This window comes from Lissotriton vulgaris, chromosome 6 (assembly GCF_964263255.1).
Source record: "Lissotriton vulgaris chromosome 6, aLisVul1.2, whole genome shotgun sequence".
Classification (NCBI taxonomy): domain Eukaryota; kingdom Metazoa; phylum Chordata; class Amphibia; order Caudata; family Salamandridae; genus Lissotriton; species Lissotriton vulgaris.
In genome coordinates, this window is record NC_141694.1 from 420,481,513 (window position 1) to 420,506,103 (window position 24,591).

General features: G+C 40.5%; 1 protein-coding gene across 5 annotated transcripts in view; it reads left to right on the plus strand.

Moving 5' to 3' along the window:
* The window catches only part of MLIP (muscular LMNA interacting protein), a 1,527,370-nt gene that overhangs the window by 957,372 nt on the left and 545,407 nt on the right, over positions 1-24,591 (plus strand). For all 5 annotated transcript variants that reach the window (XM_086926435.1, XM_086926437.1, XM_086926436.1 and 2 more), the window contains one exon: positions 16,127-16,492. In XM_086926435.1, coding sequence (XP_086782561.1) covers positions 16,127-16,492 — 366 coding nt within the window. The remainder of the gene's footprint in view (positions 1-16,126; positions 16,493-24,591) is intronic.

The window sequence follows — 24,591 nt, forward strand, 5'->3', positions numbered from 1 at the left end:
CTATAACATTATTGAAAGCATTTGAGTTCATGCCAACACAGGTCCTAAACGCCATATGGCAGATGCCAAGAGAAAAAATCCCCGGGACAGTTCTCCAAGACAATAACCAGGGAGTAATTTCCAAATAGCGAGTCCCAGATTGCATAGACAACAAATTGTCCTTCTTCCCTATGCCAAGCGATGAGAGGGGTCAGCCACTGTAGAATGCGCTACTGGACTGTAGATTTGGGAGAATTAAAACCTTAGAAGTGGGGTTGCTTGTCTTGAAGAACCAATAGTTCACCTTGCTGTTGAGAGGAGGACTGCCTATTTCGATTATCTTCAAGAATACTTTTGACTTTTCTGCAACTCCACCCGTTTTTCAAAAAGATGCATATATCCCAGCTATGGGGTAGGCTTGCCTGCATTTTGCAGGATTGTTCCATATTCATGCCTCCTGTCTCCGAGAGCCACTGCAGGATGCCAGTTGTCCAGCATTCTAGTTCCTGCCATTGTTGTTCCCCTGAGGTACCCCTGCATAGCTGATCACAATCATTGCAAGGCGGCCAATACCGCCAGTGACATCATAGGTCAATACTTAAGGAGCACAGTCTTCTCTGTGCTTTAAAAGGTGATAGGCAGTTGGAGCCGGACAATGGAAGAGGCAACACTTCCCAGCCTCTCGCCAGAACTCACATGTAGCGGAGTGCAATCACCATTGCATGACTGCATGGACAGGGCTTTAAGTTGGATAAAAAACCAGGGGGTCTCTCAAAGGGGCGTGGCCAATGTAATTAAGGGCGTGCCTTAACAGCATCTAAGCTAAAAATCTGTGCTTAGCATAGTGTGCCGCCTGACTTGGACTTAGCTGTTTCTGTCATTCAATGCAGATATATCATACAACAATTAAAATTATTACTACCACAAGTCAGTATTATTGGCTTTGTCAATGGTTGTTAGTTGCATAAACAAATAAACAGCAACTATGGATTGTATATACTATTAAAAAAACTTCTACTTAAAGCCCTGGTGACACCACAACAATGTTGCTGCTTCTGAGTTTCAAAAAGAGAAATTAAATCCAGAGAGAAAACTATTTTTCAAGGATTTCCCTCCCCTACAATGCTCACTTGCATTGACCACATGCCATAACTTCTCCACTAGTGAGAAGTGAGCAGTGTGAGCACGTGCACAGCGATGTGCCTTCTGTCACTACAGTCCGGAAAAAACGGACTGCCTGTGCCAGGGCACAAAACAGAGTCCGATAGAGACCCGATTCGAGGCCCCCCACTTTAAAAAATGCTTGGTGCTCAGCTCACTTACAGCCCTGCTCCTGGAGGCTTTTTGGACCCGTGCCTGCTAGGTGTCCAACAGTCTCCCTTTCTGCGGCTTGTTAAACGGCACACAATGAGCTGCTGTGGGATGCCAAATGTTCTGCATGTTACTGTAACTGGAGGACTAGAGCTGCCAGAAAATACTCCTCGAGCGGCTGGCCAGGGTGTCCAACTCAGACTTTTAGCCCTTTATGAGCTGGAAATAGGTGTCTGTCCAGCTGGAGGAGAGAAGCTTCAGCACAGGAGGTCGAATGGACAAAGCAAGTTCAGATTATAAATGGACATACAGAAAGTGCCCTCCTGTTGTCAAAAAGCTGTGAATGTGTGAATGCATAGACCCTTGTTTGGTTAAAGCATTGCTGAATAAACTGTGTAAAGTTAGAAACATGCGCAGGAAGTTTGTCCGCTAAAAAAAGCAACATACTGCTGACCCTAATATTATCATTCCTACCTGCTCTTTACAAAAGCCTGGAGAAGATATTAAATTACCAGCTCTCTCATATCTGGAAACTCATGATCTGCTCCATCTGAGTCTTATGCTGGTTAATGCCTATATCGCTCCCCTTACATCAGTCATCCAAAAGTTCAGCAATAAGTTGGTTTCCTATGCCGACAATACACAATAATATGCAGATGGCATGCAAGAAACTGTCAAAGATTCCCTTATGAGTCGCCAATTGGATGAGAAATAGTTGCTTGAAACTGAATTCTAATGTGGAATTTTGCTTTTCAGAGCATCTCAGTCTGTATGGTATAGAGCCTGTGAGCCTAACAAATTAGGAGAGATGCCTGTTCCATCGGACTCCACACAGAATTTAGATGTAAAATTTGATGGGGACCTCTCGTTTGGTTCTCATTTTGACTGTAACTGCTACTTGCTTCTCACAAAAAGCTCCCTAAGAAAAACTCCTGACATTATATAATACACTTAAGGCTGATGCAGCAGAAGAGTTTTTTTTTTTTGTCATCTCACTTATCCACACCAACCACTATATACTAATCGGAAACTTAACTTTAATAACAGGCCCATAAGTCATTATAACTCAATTAGCAATATCGAGGATCCTCCGATGAATCTTTGGTAGAGCTAAAAGGGACTAAACAATGAAAGACGGAATGCTATTTCTCCACGAGGACCTACAATGAAGAAATATGCTAACATTAGTCATTATAACCATGACCAAATAATTTTAAAAACTCAGAAATAAAGCCAATCACTGGTTGTTCTTTTAGGTTTTTTTCTTGTTATTTCATATTATGAATGGTCAAGCACAAATACAAATTAGAATGTTATTATTTGGTTCTTAAAACTACAGATTAGATCCACAATAATCATAACAGCTCATTTATGAAGACATCAGAACATCAGGTATAGAGGAGTGAGAGAGAGGGAAAACATCAACGATAATACTGTTCACTTACGTAACGGAGAAACGAATGCACAGCGTTCAATTAGTCTGAAAAGCTAACCACATGACTGTTAGGGAATAGCAAGAGCAGCATCACCAACCAATGATGGGCAAAGTCTCTTGGAAAATATCTTAAGATTAGCAGGTTTCACCAGCCAGAGAATTCGGAATCAGCACGGCATTCAGCATACCACATTCGCATGGACAGGTCGCCAATCTTGTGAACAAGCCAAGGAACACTTTCCCACAGGAACTTTTTATAATACGCTACTTCCTTTCTTCCGTTAATATATTGCATTCTCTCTCTTCAGCAAGCCTCTCTATTGGTTATTCACTATTGTGTGACAGTCTGCTGACAGTGACTTTACTACTGTTTTCTAAACACTCTTTGTCTAAATATTGTATAGCTTCCAAGAGAGTAAGAAGAAAAAACCTGGTTACAAATGTATTTAAAATCAAGAAATAGTTACAGTCATGTCAACCCTCAAAAGTAGGCAAAATATCTGTACTCTAAGGAAGCACTTGCAACATCTGAAAGACAGGAGAACAGAAAAGCATAAACTCTAACAATTCTAAGGCCTACATTGTTTTAGCAAAACAGAGAATGATTTCTAAAGCCTACATTATACTTTCACAAAGAATAAAACATTTTCTCCGTTGTTTATTTACTGCAGTTAGGATGACAGAATAACATCCAGTTAGCATTAATCTTATTATTTTAAGTAAGAAAATCAAACTCTAGCATTATGTATTAGTAATTCCACACACATTATTAAAAGCATGCAATAGAGTGTATTATATTGAGCAGATTTTATTTACAAAAATCGTGCTCCATTAAGGCCAGTGATCACTCGATTATCACTGCCAGTCTGGACTATGCTCTTGCTCCAAACCTGGGACTGCCTCTTTATTTAGTTTGTCTGCTCCAGGTGGTACAAAAAGCAGCATCCAGGCTTTTCCAACTTCTCTCGTAAGCAGTCAATCACCTCTAGTCTGATACTTCTACTGTGTCTTCCTGTACACAAGATGATTTGTTTTAAGAGCCTGAAGCTGACACATAGAACGTTGTAAGAAAGGCAGAAAATATCTGATGGATAAATGTATTAATTATTACCCAAATCAGTCTTGTAGATCTTAAACATGTGTTTCTTCACATGATCCCTAGGGTGCTTAGAACTAGAAAAGGAGGTTGCTCCTTCTCATTTCTCTCAAATAAGCTGTGGACCGATATTCCACTTTCTCTTTGTGTGGTTTGTTCTAATCTGTGTCTAAAAAAGTAGCTTAAAACATGGTTCTTTCATACTGTTTTACTTTTTGCTCTGTTTTATTATGGTTGCAGGTCTACTTTCATAGTACCGGGTGCCATAGTTTGGCAGCTGCTGTGCTGTACAAATCATTCATTCATTCTTGAAAACCAATCTGAAGCCCTGTACAGGGCTAATCCCTTAGCGTGTATTTTTCCCATTATGCCCAGGGCTACTGGATTATGTGATTGTTCAGCCATTGTGTTTTCCGCATAGTTTTGGATTTGCTACATTTACTACATAATCTATTATCTCTGCATAATCTGCCAATTTAAAAAAAAAGATTTGTTTTTAGCTCACATTTATCAAAAGTTACCTAAAGTGGAAGGCCCTTTCCCTAAAGGTGACTGGTTATCTTTCTGTTGCTAGTTTCTGTGTTTGAGTGTTAGACTGGTTCTACTGAGGTGAAACCTTTGCCCAGATAGAATTAATGTTGGTAAAAATTACAAAATAAAGAAGTAATACTATTCAAAAATGTGCTGCATAATACCGCATGCTTTATCTTTTCTTGTAAGCTCTGCTGCATAATTTGGTCCTCCGCTGCTGCATAATTCAAGTGACAATTATTATATAAATTTCAAAGTGCTAATTTATTGTCAGATAAGTGGACAACGACACAGGGAACATAATATTTACCCAATATCAAACCATTCATTAGAGTAGGAAAACCAATACTTAACTCAATAATGTTCCCTCTAAAGCAGTGGTCTTCAATCTGTGGGGCGCGACCCCCAAGGGGGCCGTGGAGGCATTGGAAGGGGGACGCCCTCTTCATTTTATAATAAAAACTTCCCAGACGGTTAATTCCGGTAATCTCCTGTGCAGGGCATCTTAGTCAGCTAAAGACACCTTTCTAATAGTGTGTTGCTGGCCTGTGAAAGAAATGCAAATGTGTGGAATGAGATAATCTGCAAATGTAAAGGATTTGCAGATTAACTTGTGTGCATTTGTTTCTTTCAGGCCAGCAGCACCCTGTCAGAAAGGTGTGTCCAGATGTCTGCCTGGCATTGATTTCTCGGAGAGTGCAGTTGCATTCAACTGAACAAATCACTTCACGTTTTGAGTTGTAGTGCAATGCGTTCAAGAGGCTGGGAGGGCTCAATGTATTGAATGTGAGATAAGGGATTACAAAAATAAAAATAACACTAGAAATGCGATCGGAAGAGAAATTAAATAACGGGACAATATTGGGAGGCAGAGTGCTTAGAATTTAAATAGAGAAGGGGTGGGCTTATTTAAGCATTGTTTCTTTAAGAGAAAAAAAAGATTTTGTCACAACCCTGGTGTGAGTATCCTGGGGAGGGCAGCAGTGGGGCGAGGGCATCTTCGGGCATATACAATAGAAACAACTCGGACAGCATTCTTTATAAAGGGGGAAAAGTGGCCCATTGCCTGCGTAGGGAACAGCTTGTGCCCTCTCTGCCTTTACCATTTGAAATCATGTTATGGTTTGTTGTTAAAAGGGGAAAGTAATGCAACTTGTGAGGGTCTTATCCTGTGGGGGGGGGGGGGGGCTTCTGAAACAATTGCATTTTAAAATGCCCCCCCAACACATGCCAGCACACAAAAGAAGGGGTTGGGTGGTCAGCTTAGCTAAGAAATTACGTTACTGCTATCCACTATCTCGGGGTGGATGGTATGCACCATATCAAACAAGCGCTGAACACTACCGGAGTTAAAAAATATGTACTTCTAGCTAGGATTCTGTGTATATCTCTGTGGGGGTTGTGGTCATGAGAACTGCATCTAAAGTCAGAAAACTAGAGGGCCACAGGGAGGCTCTTCACCCATGTCCTTGGAAGAGCAACAATGATGGGGTGAAGTAATGAGCAAATTAACAGAAAAGAAAGAAAACAAATATTGTAAAACTTCGGCATATGACTTAGCTTGGAGATCGGGGTAGGAGCACACAGGAAGCAGAACCCCTAGTTATGCTCGGTAAAGATTGTCAGTGGTTTTATGGTGGGGAGTGAGTGGGAAGAAGCACAAATATTAATGAAAGAGTAAAATGGGGAGGGTGTCAAAATTGACTATGTAATGCATTGCTACAAATTAAGCAAACAAGGTATGTTCTTGCTTACAGCACCACGTGCCCAAAATGTGAGCATATATAGATAAAAATACACACAAATACGCCTATTTAAAACTACCTATTTCCTCCTGAACTGAAGGCGTGGCATCACAAATGCTTTTTTGAGGGGGTGGGGTCTATCAGGGCAATCCAGTTTGATTCTCACGAGGAGATGTGCGTTTTCCAATGAGTGTGTATTGAAGGAGTTGTGGGGGCAGCCATCCATCCACGGCCCCCACCGCCAAACACCCCTTTAAGCATAACAAGGCGACGGCATAACACTACAGATGTGACTCAGTGCAAGGAACACAGTTCATGGGCTAAAAAGGGATGTTGTACTAAAAAGCAGCACCAGGTGTTGCTGCTCTGTAGAAGACCCTTTGTAAAACTGTACCGGTTACTTTTTTGTTGCTTATTGCTATATTTGGGTGTTAAACTGGTACTAATGTGGTGCAACCACAGATTGACTGTTTCTCTGTAGAACATTTATAGTTGTTAATGATGAGGAATACTAGGTTCTAGAAATTTTTGTCATGAGGGGGTCCTTATGCCTAAAAGATTTTGATGAGGAGGTCCAGGCATCAAAAAGTTTGATGACCACTGCTCTAAAGTCTGTACATTCATCACCATATTGCATGATGGGGAATATATCTTTGGATGACTAAGCAATGCAGCTCTCCTTCAGGTGAAATCTCGTCCACTTTTTAACACACACATACTAGCAGATGTTAGCTTGATTCTAAATATTTCCAAACATGGTAAAAGGGATCAGAGAAATAGGTTCAAAAATTGATTGCGCAGGAATACAATATTTGGCCAAATGGAGAGGACTGGCTTAAAAACCCTTTCTCCTGGCTCCATACTTTCGACTACTCTTCTAGACCACAACTTGAAGTGGCAATTATTCCGATGGCAAAGTCTGGAGACTACCCTCCCCAAGGATATGTCAGTATTGTAGGCACTGCTCAAATTTAGAATACTGTACTGATTTTCCTGTTTATTTAGGTAAAGTGGTTAAGACAAGAATACATCTTGTGCCCTTGTTCCATGGCTAAAACTCACCCACTAGATTATATATAAATATTTCTGATGAGTAGTGACATCAGATATCAATATATGAGTCAAACCTGAATGCACATCTACATTTATATCTTTTGCATTATGGAGGGGTGCTGCTACTGTGTTTAGCACACCTGGATAGAGAGCTAGGTTGGGGCAATTCACCCAAATATAATCAGCTTGGGTGTTAATTTCCATCACACACATAGACATATATGTTTATTGTTTCTTGAAAACTTCCCCATTAATGGGATGGATGGAACAGGACAGTCGGAGTAGATTATCAATACAAATTTTAGAGGTATGTTTTTAGTATCAGTAATTCTAAGGGTACTGGTTACTGATGCTTGGGAGGGGAGTGAAGGGAGACCATTAACATATTTGACTTTGGGAGATGGAATTGAAGGGTTCTGACTAACTGCAATTATATTGAATTTGTATTAAGGTTTTTAAGACATATTTGAATGTGTTCTGATCAATTGTTGTTATAATGAATTGTATGACGATGGGGTGTGAAAGCATGATAGGTTCTCATGAGGCAGTCATGTGCACCAGGTGCACAGTATAGAATTATAGTTATGTTGGGGCAAGGGAATCTCATACCCTTGGAACCAGGGAGGATTCAAAGATTGGATATAGGCAGGCATTCTTGTTTAAGAATTGAGTTAATGTAATAATTGTGAAGAAATTGATGAATTTTTGTTTTTGAAAAAATAAAACACCAGTAATTTGTTTATTGATGTATTGTGTTTTCTTTTAATTTACAGCCCTGATGATGTGTAAGTGGGGATGAAACACATTGGCTAATTGATTTGTTAATTCATTGTGTGGATCTGACAATTTGGAAGGTTTTTGAAATAAACCACAGAGTTTGAAATTCAATAAAGACTGCCTATGAACATTACTTGAAAAATAGATTTGTGAACATTGGGAACCAAGGCGCTCCTTCAAGGATAGGTTATGAATTCTTGCTGACTAGTGGCCCAGTGGCGGTGGGACCATTGAAAGTTGAGTGTGGATGTACTACTTAATCGACTAACTGGTATTACACACCAGTGCGCACACCTCCTAGCCCTCACCGCCTATCGAGTTGGATGGATCATTGTTAAGAGTTATGTCAAAGTTTATTTAGTACACTTGTTCTCTGTATTGAACTTGTTTCTAAGCTCCCTTCATATTTTCATGTATTGCAAAAAAGAAATTAGTAAATCAATCAATCAATCAATCAGATGTTTGTAAAGCACACTACTCCCCGGTGAGGGTCTTAAGGCGCAGGGGGGGTGGTGCAGCTTTGAAACAGTCGAAAAGCCAGGTCTTGATGCTCCACTTGAAGGCGTTCAGGGTGGGGAGCGCCTGATGTTGACTGGGAGCTCGTTTCAGGTCTTTGTGGTGATGTAGGAGAGGGCTCTTGTGCCTGCTCTGGGTCTGGGGATGTGTGGAGTCTTTGCCAAGGTAAGATCGGCAGAGCGGAGGTTCCTTCTGGGTACATGGAAGGAGACTCTCTTGTTGAGGTATTTCGGTCCGATGTTGTGGAGGTATTTTTAGGCATGGGTGAGTAGTTTGAAGGTAACTCTCTTTTCAACGGGGAGCCAGAGAAGGTTTCTTAGGTGCTGTGTCATGTGTTCCTGTCGTGGGGTTCCGAGGATGAGTCTGGTTGCGGTGTTCTGGAAGGTTTTGAGCTTGTGTAGCAGGGCTCTGTTGATTCCGGCATAGCTGGTGTTGCCATAGTCCAGTCTGCTGGTTATGAGTGCGTGGGTGACGGTCTTCCTGCATTCGGGGGGATCCTCTTGAAGGTCTTGTGGAGGATGCAGAGGGAGTTGAAGCAGGTGGAGGCGACGGCGTTGATCTGGCGGGTCATGGTGAGGGAGGAGTCTAGGATGATTCCGAGGTTGTGTGCGTGATCCGATGGGTTGGGTGGGTTCCCGAGGGCAGACGGCCACCAGGTGTTGTCCCAGGCAGTGGAGGAGGGTCCGAGGATGAGGACCTCTGTCTTCTCTGAGTTACGTTTCAGGCAGCTGTTGTTCATCCAGGCTGCAACGTCCTTCATTCCTTCCTGGAAGCAGAGTCTGGTGTCTGTGAGATTCTTAGTAAGGGAGAGGATGAGCTGGGTGTTGTTGGAGTAGCATACTATGCTGAGACCATGTTGTCTGACGATGGCGGCGAGGAAGACATTTAGATTGCAAGACCTTTTCTTTTGGTCCAGTGGCAGTAGGGGGCTACTGGTCAGTATCTGTGGTGGATATTATTTATGCTATTGTTAACTTGTCAGTCAAATATTGAGCTAGTGTAGAACATGGCAAAGAGACCAGAATGTAATGCAGTATGCTACAGGAATCACATCAATAACCTCAATTGCCAGCCAAAGTATATATATTTTTAATGGTCTGATTTAGAGCAGGAATTATGGAATAAAACCCCCAAAAATGTGCTCCACAACTCATAGTCCCTCCACCCCCTTACAGACATCAAAATATGTCTTTGTATGCTCAAATGGTCTCCACATGTGCAAAGTGCCCAGGAAAGTGATAAAGGATGTTAGCCACCTTTATCTGAATCACAATAAAAAGTAAAGATCCCGAAACAATTAGGATATCAAGGAAGGATTATAAGCGAATCCAGGCGATAGCAAGATCTAACTGGGATGAGGAATGTTGGGATAATATGGTATTGGCAGCAAAATCTAAGGACAATGTAGGATTTTGGAGATTAGTAGCAAATGGAAATCATTCAGGCAGATTGGTCCAGGACGAGTTCATTGATGAACAGACCTGGGTCAATCATTTTACCCACCTTTATGAAATTTCTGATTACATTGAGGTAAATGTAATGGAGCACCCCCGGTACACAGCCAGCGCCGATATTTTAGAATTTACTCTAGAGGTAACAGAGTTAGCCATCAATTCAGTTAAAAATGACAAAGCACCAGGTCTAGATAAAATACCAGGCGATTTGTACAAGCACGAGATTAAAGTCTGGGCACTCTACATAAATTGGCTTTTCAATTTTCTAGTTAATGGTGCAGATTTACCTGATAGTTGGAGGGGTGCGGAGATTATTTTAATTTTTAAAAAGGGCGATAGGAATGATCCATCTAACTATCGTCCAATCAGTTTAATGGACATTTTACAAAAGCTATTTGCTAGGCATATTTTAACACGTATGGATTTTTGGATAGACGAGAATGCTCTCCTTACAAAGTTCCAGGCTGGGTTCAGGAGCAACATTAGTACGATTGACCAAGTTTTCAGATTTTGTTGTCTTTGTTGGAAGTATTTTTTTCTTAAGGAAAGGGCATATTTATGTGGCTTTTGTTGACCTTAGGGCAGCGTTTGATTTAGTTTTACGTGATCGTTTATGGCATTGTTTGCTTATCTTGGAGTTGCCGGTCTGTCTACTTCAACAGATCATAAGACTCCACGATAATAATTATACAAGAGTACGTTGGGGACCAAATGGGGAACTGTCAAAACCTGTATCCATAAAGCGGGGAATCCGCCAAGGGTGTGTGCTGGCTCCCACGCTTTTTTCATTATTTGTTAATGACATTCCAGCTCACTTGGAAGAATGTAACAACGATTCACCCAGGTTGAATGGAATAAGGGTCCCGCACTCTTATTTGCGGATGATACCATCCTGATCTCACAGACGCCCAATGGTCTTCAAACCCCAATGGTCTCCAAACCCTTCTAAGCAGATTCCCACTTTACTGTAATGAGAAAGGGCTAGAGATTAACACGAAAAAAACTAAATGTATGGCCCTGAATCCCCATAAATCATTCAAGGGGAACTTCTTTTTAAACAATCAAAAACTTGAACTTGTGTCTAATTTTACTTATCTGGGAGTCTCCTTAGATTCAAAAAATACATGGAAAACCCAAATTGAAAAAAGCAAAGCTATTTTAATCCAGAACTCTTTACCAATTTTAAAGAAACATGGGGCGAGTCTTAGTAAATCCCTATCACCAGCATTAAAAGTGTTTAAATTTAAGGCCCAGTCCGCAGCCCTATATGGCACAGAAATTTGGGGTTCAAAAGCTGGGAACTTATTCGCAAAGAGCGAAAATAATTTCTATAGAAGCATTTTAAGACTACCTAAATGTACCCCACTTTTACCATTATTGTTAGACCTAAGTACAAAACTTACAGATCATTTTGCAATTCTACGCCCACTTTCTTACTGGGTGAGATTCTGGTGCACACCAGAACTTGGAGACTATAGAGATGGCCTCCTTGAACTAAAGAGTCTGGATCTATACAATTCGAACCCTTGGCTGAAACACGTTCAAACATGGCTTTGTAGAATCGGGTTGTGTCATTTTTGGGAGGAGCCTCAATGTCTTACACCGAGCTCCAAAAAACTGGTCAAAACAGAATTCTGGGTGTATATAACATACAATCTCCCAAATAGCCACACAAGCCATCACAAGGAGCTTTTTGGCATTTAAGGACTCCCCACACTTTGAGGACTTTTTAGATGAGGTCCAACCACCCCTGGCAAAAAGTTTATATCTGAAATTCAGATATGGAATACTTAAAACTAATGTAATGTTAGCCAGTTGGTCTCTGATGGGGGGGCCCTCCAAAAAGTGTGAGTTGCATATGTTGTCCATCCAGTTTAAAAGAGGATGATAACCACATCCTGTTTTTTTGCACTGCATATTTATTAGCCAGAAAAAGATGGATCAGACCATTGTGCAATGCCATGGGTGTACGCTCCTATGTTGAAGCATATAGGCTCATTAAAACAGACTCTAGACAATTGGTTGTTTTCTGTATAAGCAGATTTCTATTGTCAGTATGTTATACTCGTAAAAAACTGGGGTTGGATTTATAAACGGCTAGGTCTGTGTACATTTATTTGTAGTGGATAACGTTGTCCTGATCTTTTTTTGAGTGTATAACAATGAATTGCTCCTAGGAATCAAATAACTGGTCATATACAATTGTTTTTAAGTAAATGTTTTATTCATGCCTTCTTAAACTAACCTATGCATTTCATTGTATTCCTGCAAACCCCATCCGACATCATGTAAACTGTTCTTTCCTCAATTGTGAAATGTATTCTTGGTTTTATGCATCTTTTATGGCCTAACGTGCCGAAATAAAGATTATTGATTCATTGATTGAATCACATAGACCCTTCATTTATTGCCTTGCCTAAAAAAGCCCCATTTAGGGTGCAGTAGGAAAATTGATGTATTTTAGGGGTTTCAAAAGGTTACAATTATGACTCTTGGATTTCTCTTTACTAGCCCGTGCACATTACTTGAAACCTCTGCTTTCATGACAAAAACCTAATTACATTGGTTTAAACATTAAGGACCTGATTCACAAAGGGTCTTCACACTAATGGGAGAAACCCTGCAATCATGGGGACTTTCCACTCTCAGGGGGAATCCCCGCAATGAGAATTCTCAATGAGGAGATTCCGCCCCGATTGCGAAGACTCTCTCACGACCGTGGGACCTCTGTCATTAGTGCGGAGTTCCTTTCTGAATCAAGCCTTAACTGTCCTGCTACAGTCTTGAACAAAACAGTGGTTGCCTGGCTCCTCTTTTGTTTTCACTACTTTGCTGTTTTATTTCCTGTAAAACATAATTGTGGTGGAGTCTGCCACACGCATACTATGGGATGACAAAACCAGTACATATTGCACATGATCTAGCCTCATCTTAAGTAGGTGTCTTAAGAAAGCAAAGATTAGGTGGATAACATGCATTGCTCACCATCCTCCATGAGGTTCTTTCATTGGAAGAGATCTGTCTGGTAAAGATAGTGTGATGTTGTGTCTCTCCCTGTGATTGCTTCAGCTGCTTGTAGCAGAGCTGTGTGTTTAGGGACATGGGGACAGATTGGTGTCATGTACAGTAGCCCTAGGCTAGAAAGGAAGAGTAACAGACCCTACCGCTGCCTAGGTAGCCATTCTGTGTAACTTAGAAATAATGAGTGGGATTGTAAGGTAAAGCCTAGATGTGGTTGGTGAGGTTGCAACCAAGCAGGATATTGTTAGGTATATAGTCATAAGAAGTAAACATTAAAATGCAAAATATATGATTAAATAAATGCAATTTGTTTGCTGTTAATGATATACACCAAATCTTTTATTTGAAAAGGAATGCAGCTGAATGTGCATTTATTTTTATATAGGAACAACCAGCAACTGGATGTGCATTCATTATACATGGGAAACTATTAACAATTAATGAAGTTATACTTTTGAGGCCATCTTAATTGTAAAATATTTGTCACCACTAATGCAGTGAAACAATAGTCAAATCTGGACTGTTCACTGAACAGGGGGACTGGATTAATTCAATTTGTAGACAAGTAAAATATATTCTTACTACGCGATAAAGATGAAATGTAAGCATGTGTAAAACAAGATTATTATAAATACAGAAGGAAGAGGGCACAAAGCCATACATGGCAGATGTCCACTATGGTTAGTGAGCATGAGGCCCTTGTTTCTTTCTGACAACAAACAGGACAAAATGTTGTGGAGGCCTAAGAAGATAGAACATTACCCTATTTAGGGGGTCATTAGGATCGCGGATGGACTTGAGTCCGTCCTCGACCCCAGAGTAGGACGGAACGTCCGCATGGGCTGCAGCATTCCCTCCGTGCAGATTAGGATGTGACCGCCAGGGTGGCGGTCACATCCTCTATCTTTAACATTGCGGCGGGTGCAGCTTCAAGCTGCACCCGCCGAATTGTTAAAAATGCATGCACTGCATTTACGTGCACAAAGCGGCAGGCACCGTGTGGTGCCTGCTGCTTTGTACACACAAATGCAGTGTGGTACCATAGGTACCCCCCATGTACACCCCCATCCCCCCTTCACCCAGGGGGCCCGCAACGGGCCCCCGAAGTGAAGATCCGTATGCTTTTCCACGGCGGAAAAGCCGCTGTGGAAAAGCATACATTTTACACCATCCTAATATGGCTGGCGGTGTCTGATGGACATCGCCAGCCATGTTAAAGCTTTTCCGCCGCGGTAGGAAGGCGACCGCGGAGGAAAGGCTACGGGCGGATTTCAAGACCCACCGCCATCCTAATATGGCGGTTGGTCTTTCGAGGCTCCGCAGCGGTTTTCCCGCATCCTCCGGGCCGGTGGTGGCTTCCGCCGGCCCAGAGGATGCGGGAAAACCGCCATCCTAATCGGCCCCTAAGTCTGGATCATATATAATGTGCTGCTTGCTATGGGGAGCTTACTTCTGGGTGTTGTAATTCTGCCTGAATTGCAGTGCTGAAGGCAATTGGTAGGGGGTCAGAAATAGTCATGGATGCTAGATGGTCTAATGTGGTGTGTCATTTTCAGTCACTTGTTGGTTCTTGCAGACTCACACAAACATAATATATCTGAAACTGCAAACCCAAGAATTCAAGATTTCCCTTATTTTAGAGGACAGGAGTGCCACTGGAAGTCACATATGGCAGGATACCTCTGATTATTTATAGGTCCCACCTAAAGGACATTTTAGCTTTGGAACCTTTACTATTATGGTAGCCTATCTGGGCAAAAGTTGAAACCAGTTTTACAAAGTATGTCATTTTGGACTGCCTTGTCTTAGACTATATATAGGTATTTGGTGGTAGTGTTTCTCTAAGAGAGAAAGCGTCCGCACATTAAGTTGGTACAACTCTCAATTAAACATTTCTACGTGTAATGTCAATTTTATAAGTATATTTCTGCGAGGTGCACTAGTTGTCCTGTTAAACACCCACCACCAGGGGTGTCAAAACTAGCAAAAAATGCTAATATCAAGAACCAAGAAAAAACAGGTCAGTCAAGCACTCTCAGAATTGTTTAGCATTTCAAACAGTTGTTATTGTCATTCACAAGTTCTAAAGTCAATGGAGCAGATTGTTCCATTGACAGTTCTGCTTCTCCTTAGTAAGTGTAAAGTTCATTTGCAGAAAGTAGATTTCCAAAATACGGATCCAAACAAGATGTTGTGCTTCAAATTCTTTATTTCATACACATTCAAGGTTTTCCAGCTCACACCGCCCACACGTGTTTCGTCTCACGGGTCCTCTCCCAGCTCGTGTGGACCTAGGTATATTTTTTGGCGCCATTCTGTTGATAGTCAAGCAGTTTTGCTTTTCCGCAGCACCCAGAGTCTTCACTGCGATTGCCACGAACACCAGACCAGAATAGCCGAGCCTAGAGCCAAACCCCCTCCTAGCACTGCGCAACGCCCCCGGAGGTCGGACGCCTAGTCGTTTCCAACCGTATCGGGCACGCAGGAGCAGCAGCAGCAATATCATCAACCAGCTGGAAAAGTAACAAAAGCAGGAATTTTTTTCTTTTCCCCATCGAAATCTCCTCTTCAGAATCCGCTATTTCTCTGTTGTAGAGTTCTTAATAATTCTCTTTTTCTTAGTGTCTCTTAGAGTGTCATTAAGCGGGTATTCTTCTCTGTAACCATCGAGGGATTAGGGAGACCTTGCAAGAGCCACCGCACCATGGCGTCTTCAATCCGCCATCTTGCTTTTCCCCGCAGGAAATGCTTCAACCTGTGACAGCTTCATCCTTTGCTCAAGATGGCTGCCCTTATGGTATTCCATTAGTACAATCCTGGAATATCATGTTAATATACGGTTGCTAATTAAAATACTTTTAATATATTTTGTTATCCTTGGTATTGCTTAGAAGTTGTTTTTCAATTAAATGAAGTTTCTTCCTTAATTTCACTGGGGTCAAAGGTCATATGACCACTTTCTGTGATGACATTAGAGGTCATATGATGTGTGGTGTCACTTCCTCTACCATCGAAATTTTAATGAATTAACGTGCAAAGTCAGATATTGTCCATGCAACATTCTATCCATCACTGTAGTCATTTTAGATTTAAAAATACTTAATGTTTAACATTGTTGGGTCATTGTGGGTCAACATTGTTTAGAACTATTGAAAGCATGTAATATTGAATATTTTATAAACCTGACTTATCATTTTATATTTTTCAGTCAAACATAGCCTCTAAATATTGGTCCTTAGAAAGTGGAAGCTTCAGAGAAATTGGAAGAGATTTGAACTATCCCTGTAAGAAAGAAATCTTTACTCAAGAAAAAGAGGCCACCTTGGACACATTTGTAGACATGGAAGATAATGACATCTTCCTGGCTGAATATGTCTTTGTAATGGATTCTGATGATGAAGAGGACAAAAGTATTCCTAGAGGTATCAACGAGAAATCATACTCCATGTCAAAGCAATGTCAACCTATGCCATCAGCTGTATCATTAACATTAATGGAATCAAGAAGTACAACAACACCAGCTGGCACAGTTAACATTTCTGCACCGCGATTCTCTATATGTTCACAGGAAGAGGTATCTTGTGTGTTACACATTATTGTTCAAAATAAGTCATGTGTTGCCATGTCCTGTTACGTTATGCTATGCTATTCTGTGCTTTGTTATTATGTTATATGTCATGCTACACTCTTGTGTAAAATTATGCTGTGCTATTTGGTAAGCTACATGCTGTTGTGTTTGTTATGCTATGTTGTTGAATTATATTATGGTATGCTTATATGAAGACATCCTGCTATGTTATGTTAATGCTATTTTTAAAAATCAGAGTGTGATTCTTTTAACTGCATTATTTATTTTTCAAGTGGAAAACAAGCATGTTGATAAACGACATATACATTTTTAAACCTAAAGATAATGCCTACATGTAACCACTTGCCTCTCCTTGTAAAGGTAAATGTTAACATATTAATTAATAACCAAATGCCCTGTGCATGGCAACACACATGAAGTGACAAATTGCATCACAAATGACATCCATGGTATCATAGTGGATACTATATATCACCTTGCCATAGACATTATAGATTAAATCACTGCGGTTAGCATTACTTTGTTTAAATATGTGTTGTTACTTAATGATGTTAAATTGTGAATTTCTGGAATTTATCAGTATAGAAATTCTAGGTCATAAATATGCACTGAAAGGGTATGTTATGGTTTACGCAGTTAACCATAACGGACCAGTTTCAGGGGTTACTAAACAGTTTCTCACCAAAGCAGGAAGTGGCACATCTCTCTTTAAATCTAGATTCTTGCTAAGTTTGACATAACTCGGATCAGTGTTTTTCACCTGTTGTCCGTGCAGGTAACAGCATTGGGTTGGTGGGGCAGGGTAAGGGGGGATTTTGAGGGATATTGCAGAGGAAAAATGTATTATTTATTTAATTTTCCCTGTCCATCGTCCCTCGAAATCCCCCCTTACCTTGCCCCACCGCCCCACCGCTATTACCTGCACGGACCGCAGCTGGTGTTTTGTGATGTAGTGGAGAGCAAAGTTCATATCCAAACACCCTTGGATGGATTGGTCAAAAATTAAAAGGTCAAAACTAAGGGACTTGCATAACTTGATTGGAAAGGTTTGTGCATGTTCATCAAAAAGGCATTTTTTAAATTAATACATCCAATTATTTTTTTACTGTAATTCATCATCTTTTTCAAATTCAAATCATTTAAATTCCAATATAATGTAAAGTCCTCCAAATGTTCTAGATATACAGAATTTTCTAGTAGACTTCCACCAGCTGATACTATTTATCCTCCTTGTGGTTTTACAAAATTATCCAGCACTCATTGGAGCAGCTTTATTATTATTATTATTATTAAACAGTTTTGTATAGCGCGTGGTTACCCTGGAGCATCCCAGCGCTTCACCAAACAGAGTAACAATAAAGACAGAAAAGAGGCACAGCAGTTTAGCAGAAGAGAAAAGTTTTCAGTTGTTTACGAAAACGTAAAAGACATGGCTCCGAGCATAAACCTAGGGGGAGTGAGTTCCAAAGGGTTGCATCATTTACGGAGAATCTCCTCCCTCCTGATTGGGCCTTTTTGACCCTGGGGACCACAATTAAATGTTGTTCATCAGAGTGTAGAGTTCTACTTGCTTTATACGGGGTCACCATCTTTTGGAGGGCAGGAGGGCCTTTGCCTTGCAAGATTTTGTGTGCAAGGCAGAGAGATTTAAATGTAACCCTTTCTCGCACTGGCAACCAGTGCAGCGCCCTCAATGCTGGTTTGGCCGATCGTGACATGGGGATGTTATGAAGCATTTGTGCCGCCGCATTCTGAACTTGTTGAAGTTTGTTCAGAGTGATCTCAGGGGCACCCAGGTAGATTGCATTATTGAAATCTAATCTGGATATGATCAGTCCCTGGATTAAAAGCTTCCGAGATAGAAATGGAATCAGCGGCAGCACTTTACGCACCGATCGGAGAAGGCCAAAGCAGACACCAGCTAGTTTGGAAGCCTGGGTCCTAAAGGAGAGATCTTGCTCCAGCTAAATACCCAGGCTCTTAATCTCGGTCTTGGGTTTGGGAGGGGATCCCAGGCAGCTGGGCCAAGCCGAGCAGGGGAGTGAGGGATTTTTCATTCCCATCAGCATTATCTCCGTTTTTGAGCCATTCTGCTGGGGGATTCAGCTTTAGTACTGAATCCCCCATCCAAGAGTGGACTTTGGATAGGCAGGAATGTAGCAACTGGGAATTATCCGTGGCCTGTGAGAGGGCGAACACCAGCTGGGTGTCGTCGGCATAGCTCACGATCTTGATGTTAAATGGAGCCACCACATCCTCCAGGGGGGCCATGTACACATTAAATAATGTGTACATGCAATGGAGGTGGGTGGATGCCGATCGTGCGCCCCCTTCCCAGACCTGGAAGGTCCATTCGCTGAGGAATGACTCCAGCCATTTCAACGCTGTCCCCCTCACTCCGGCATCTGACAGTCGCTGAAGTAACACTTGATGGTTGACAGTGTTGAACGCTGCACTAAGGTCCAGGAGGATCACTGCCACTGATCCTCCTGAATCCAAGATGCAGCGTACCTCTTCCGTGACTGCCAGCAAGGCGGTGTCAGTGCCTTGGCCCGAGCGAAAGCCTGTTTGGGAGCTTCTCAGCACACTGTTGGACTCAAGGAAATTGGATAGCTGGAGACAGATTTATGTACAAATTAAGTCATCATCTGATAAACAAACCAATGCGCTTTGACCATGTTGTTAAACATAGTTTGAATGCAGTGCTTGATTGATTTTCAAATAATTTATGTTGCTTTATCGCCATCTTTTCTCATCCTTCTCCTAGTGCAGCATATCCATTTAGCCTTGATTTGCTCCTGGTTAATTTATGTTTTAACTTTATCTACGCTGGCGCTTTTTGGGGCATAAAGATCTTATCATGCTAATTCATTACACAATGAGTTAAGAGAAGGTAGGGCTGGAGCTATAGGTGTACACACCAGTATAGGTTGCTCAGTGAAGTGAACTTAAAATAGATTCATATATATTAGGAAATGGAGTAAATTAGCTGTGAATGTCACTCAGTATCCAAACACTTATACACTAATTTCACGTTCAGTGTTAATATGGGCCTACTTTAATCAGTTGTTACATTAAACTATAGATTGTATTCAAAGACTACTCAGTTGGGCATTACTGTAAACTGTTCCACTTACAGCAAGCCATCGGATAAAGAGGAAACTACCAACTAATGGGCATTAATTAATAATGATTGTGATAAACATCTATTATCAAAACTGATATTATTGAGTAAAATTTAGCCATTATTAACTGTGAGTCGTTCTCTTTAGTAAAAGCATGTGAGTGAAATACTGTAATGATTAACTCAGGATAATAAGGGCAGAAGACTATTCAAACAACTTTAAGTAACAGCTGATTATTCTGTTTTAAATGATTTACAATGTGTCCCTAATTATTACCTTACCTTCCAATAAGTCACAACAAATTCACCTCACAATGGCTAGTAGAACTTCATTTCACTCCACTGTTTTCCACAATCTGTTGCATCCAATAAAGGAGCTCTCAGGTTCCATCTCTCTATTTATATGTGATTTAGGTGTCTTAAAAATAAGAGCATGGTAATATGATATCAAGAATCCTTTCAGTCTTACTGATCAAGTCATTTATGGATGCCTATCAAGAATAAAATAAGGTAATTAATTACATAAAGTTGTTGTATTAAAACTCCTCGACTCAAAATGTCATTCACATTTGTAACAATAATTGTCCTCAGTTTGTATTAAGGAACAATATAATGATAAATCCCTTTGGTCTTCTCGGCTGAGATTAGGTTTAGATAAACTAGACTTCATACATTTCTTTTAAATGATAGGATGACATACATCTTAGTCTAATTGTACATTTTTGGGTCATGGATGTTCCAAGCCTGCTAACTCCATATAATCATAAAATGAATAATAGTTCAATGAATTTGTCGGGCTGCCAGGAACATGCATTTGGAAATTAATGACAACTTCAAAATATTTAACCACAAGCTAGGTCACTTTATATTATTTCAGTAATTCCTAATTCTGCTAGGAAAATGTACTTAGTAAAAGAATGGCAACTTTATATTCTTTTTTATGTCTGAGCTTTGACTACATCTGCATGCATCCTTTTTATAGCCTTGGGAAAGCTAATGGGTAGCAAAATACTTGTTAGCTATTGCTGCTTTTGCTTTTGCTGCTTTTATAACAATTCTGAATTGATCTTGAAGAACATATAACAAGCGTTATACTCCATTTGAAGAAAAAGCAATCTCAGTACCTCATTAATAAAGGTAACATCATATGGTTGTATCGTGTAAGTGACTGGCACAAGAGTAAAATAATCTGCTAAATTTATTGGGTGGGACCATATTCTCCAAACTCTTTTGAATCAGTGTTTGGATACTGAGTAAGATTCACAGCTAAATCACTCAATCTCCTAGCAGATATGACTCAATTTCAAATTGATTTAATTTGTTATGCAAAAGTATAAGGTGGTCTCCCGCTCCCCATTGACTGATTCTTTTTATGTTGCTCTTAAAATGTATTTACTCCCAATATCCCTTTTATTTATTTTTCAATTTTGAAAGTTAGTTGTGGTTATTGCCTGCTATTGTGATGTTATATTTTAATGATTGAAACCCTCAAGTGGAGGTTTTCCTTGCTTTATTTCAGATTCAGAATACTACATAGAAGAAACGTTCTCATATTCCTCTTGATATTTACATTTTTACCTTCATATTTTTTTGGACGTATGAATTTTTAACCTTTTGCACAGATTCCTTCATCCCTGATGTGCCTGTAATTATTTACTCCCACTCTTTTTCTATATAAATGCACCCTTCCAGTTGTTTCTTTTTTTCGCTCTTCAACTTCAGTTCAATAGTTTGCACTTTGGTGTGCTACTTAAGAGTGCCTCTTTTGTTCGTTTATTCTTTGTTATTTTTTATGTATCATTATGTGTTCCTTTCTTCACCATTTTCTCGACACTCAAGTTCATGTGTATTATTCCAAATGCATGTACAGCTCCTGCTCTGCATTCCGTTCTTTCTAAACAGTTTCTTGTAATTTCATGATATGTATCCTCAGGTTTCTCTCTTGGTCGCCTCCTCTTTCTTTCTTCTTTCCTTGGTCAATGGCGTAGAACCTCAGTGTTTTTTTTTTAATTTACATTTATGTTCTTGTGCAAAATGTTTTGCCATTACAAAAATGTAGTCTCTGCTATTGTTGACCCCTATATTTTCAAACATGTTTCTTAAGCTCACAATTTTTACTTCGCAAATATTTACCGTTACAGTTCAGTTCCTCGTTGATGTCCTGTTCCTTGCCATCATGTACATTAAACCTCTACACGTTTTAACCACTTATTTATGCTTATAGTGGCTGCAGGTGGTAAATCAATTTTTAACTTCAATGAGTCACGTTTTTCTGTCAAATACCTTTGTAAAATGGCTAGGTACCAGAATGTTCTTTAATTATTTACTTTTATTATATGACTATTGGTCTCACTTCCAGTAGACCAGCTATTTTGGGGTTGTTCATTAAACGTTTTCCATGTTTCTGTATTCTTTGATTTGGTATGGCAACGCTCCATGTCATTATTTATCTTATTTGTGGATGAAGGCAATGGAGATAACAAACATCAAGTACCTGAATGACTAACTGACAACAACAACTTCACAATAAAACTAGCAGAAAAACGGAAGAGTGTTTGTCATAATGAACCCTATTGAATATATATCGATAAACCAAAGAGCCAACTTGCAGATGTAATATATAACACCAAACTGTAGGAAGGGCCAACCGTATACAATACAAAAAGAACCTTAACAAAATTATAAAAACACTCCATATTGGCACAAGGGAACACATCACGAGCCTGCTACCTAAGAACCTAGTACAGGTACAGTAAATGAGAAAATGTAGGGCTTGATAGAACTCCTGAAGTTATTTGTATGAATGAATCACAAACGCAATGCCTTCGAATTTCTGCTGTGCCACGCTGTCAGGATTTGACCACTGGAAACCGAAATCAGGGACCATTTTATTAATTATTGGGTACTTATTTTAATGCTCCTTTCGTGGTGAGAACCATTACTCTGAAACCAGACACTGTGGAAATTTCCTAGGAGGGTTTCTAAAGGGTCTCTTAAAACTGAACTCCCCAACTTACAGATTTCATCCTTTGGAAATCCTGATGGTGCTCATATTGCGGCAAGTCCAGTCACGGAGCTTCACCGCCGTGCGAAATGGTTCCGTGATAACACTGTTATCGGCATTGGGCAACAGGACCTTTTGTGAGGAAGGGGTATACGGCAGTGTTGATGAGGGGACAGCTTGTGAGGCAACCCACTTGGGTGAGAATATGGGTTTAAGCTGCTGAGCCAACTGGGTAAAATGTGGCAGTACTGCATTTACTAACATGCACTTCACTTGATAGCCTGTGATGGGCGGGACTTTTAATTCAAAAGCATCATTTGACTGCCAGCAGTTTGCTAATTCTTGAGGCCTGTGAACAAAGGCTCACGGCCCAAAACGTGTCAGGCAACTGAACTGTCTCATTGTGTTCTGCTCACTACGTTGTCACCCTCAATAAATGTGTGTTTACCTGATTGGTGTGCGGTTCCACTCGAGGGCAACCTTCTTCTTTCCACATATTGAGGCGAGTCCAGTTGCGGAGCCACACTGCGGTGTGAAACGGTTCAGTGATAAAACGACGTGTTATCGGCATCGGGCAACAGGACCTTTTGTGAGAAAGGAGTATACGGCAGTGTTGGTGAGGAGACAGATTGTGAGGCAACCCACTTGGGTGAGAATATGGGATTAAGCAGCTGAGCCCACTGAGGTAAAATGTGGCAGTACTGCATTTACCAACATGCACTTCACCTGATAGCATGTGATGGGCGGGACTTTAAATTCAAAAGTGTCATGGGACTGCCAGAAGTTTGCTAATTCCTGAGGTGTGTGAACAAGGGCGCACGGCCCGAAATGCATCAGGCAACTGTACTGTCTCCTGGTGTTCTGCTCACTGCATTGTCACCCTCAATAAATGTGTGTTTACTTGATTGGTGTGCGGTTCCACTCGAGGGCAACCTTCTTCTTTCTACATATTGCGGCGAGTCCAGTCGCGGATCCGCACCGCCGTGTGAAACGGTTCCGTGATAACACCGCGTGTTATCAACATTGGGCAACAGGACCTTTTGTGAGGAAGGAGTATACGCCAGTATTGGTGAGGAGCCTGCTTGTGAGGCAACCCACTTGGGTGAGAATATGGGATTAAGCAGCTGAGTCACGGGGGTAATATGAGGCAATACTGCATTTCCCAACATGCACTTAAACTGATAGCCTGTAATGGGCAGGACTTTTAATTCAAAAGTGTCATGGGACTTCCAGCAGTTTGCTAATTCTTGAGGCCTGTGAACAAGGGAGCACGGCCCAAAATGCGCCAGGCAACTGAACTGTCTCCTGGTGTTCTGCTCACTAGGTTGTCACCCTCAATAAATGTGTGCTTACCTGATTGGTGTGGGGTTCCACTCGAGGGCAACCTTCTTCTCATTCTCTCTCTCTCTCTCTCTCTCTCTCTCTCTCTATATATATATATATATATATATATATATATATAATATATATATATATATATATATATAAATAAATATATATATATATATATATATATATATATATATATATATATATATATATATATATATATATATATATATATATACATATATATATATTCACAGAAAAAACCATAGGTTATAGACCATATATAGTTAGGAATTTGCATTTACAAAACCTTGAAAATTCACTGAAAAAACCATTGGTTATAGACCATATATAGTTAGGGATTAGCCTTTTCAAAACCTTATTTTACTCACACAAAACCATTGAAATTCCATATATAGTTAGTTGCACTAACTATATATCGCGCACCCGCAATCCACTGCTGATGATGTCACATATTACATCATTCATGACATGGTTAGTGACATCACTGATGACATCACTGATGACATCTCAAATTACATCACTGATGACATCTCAAATGACATCACTGATGACATCACTGATGACATCTCAAATGACATCACTGATGACATCACTGATGACAAC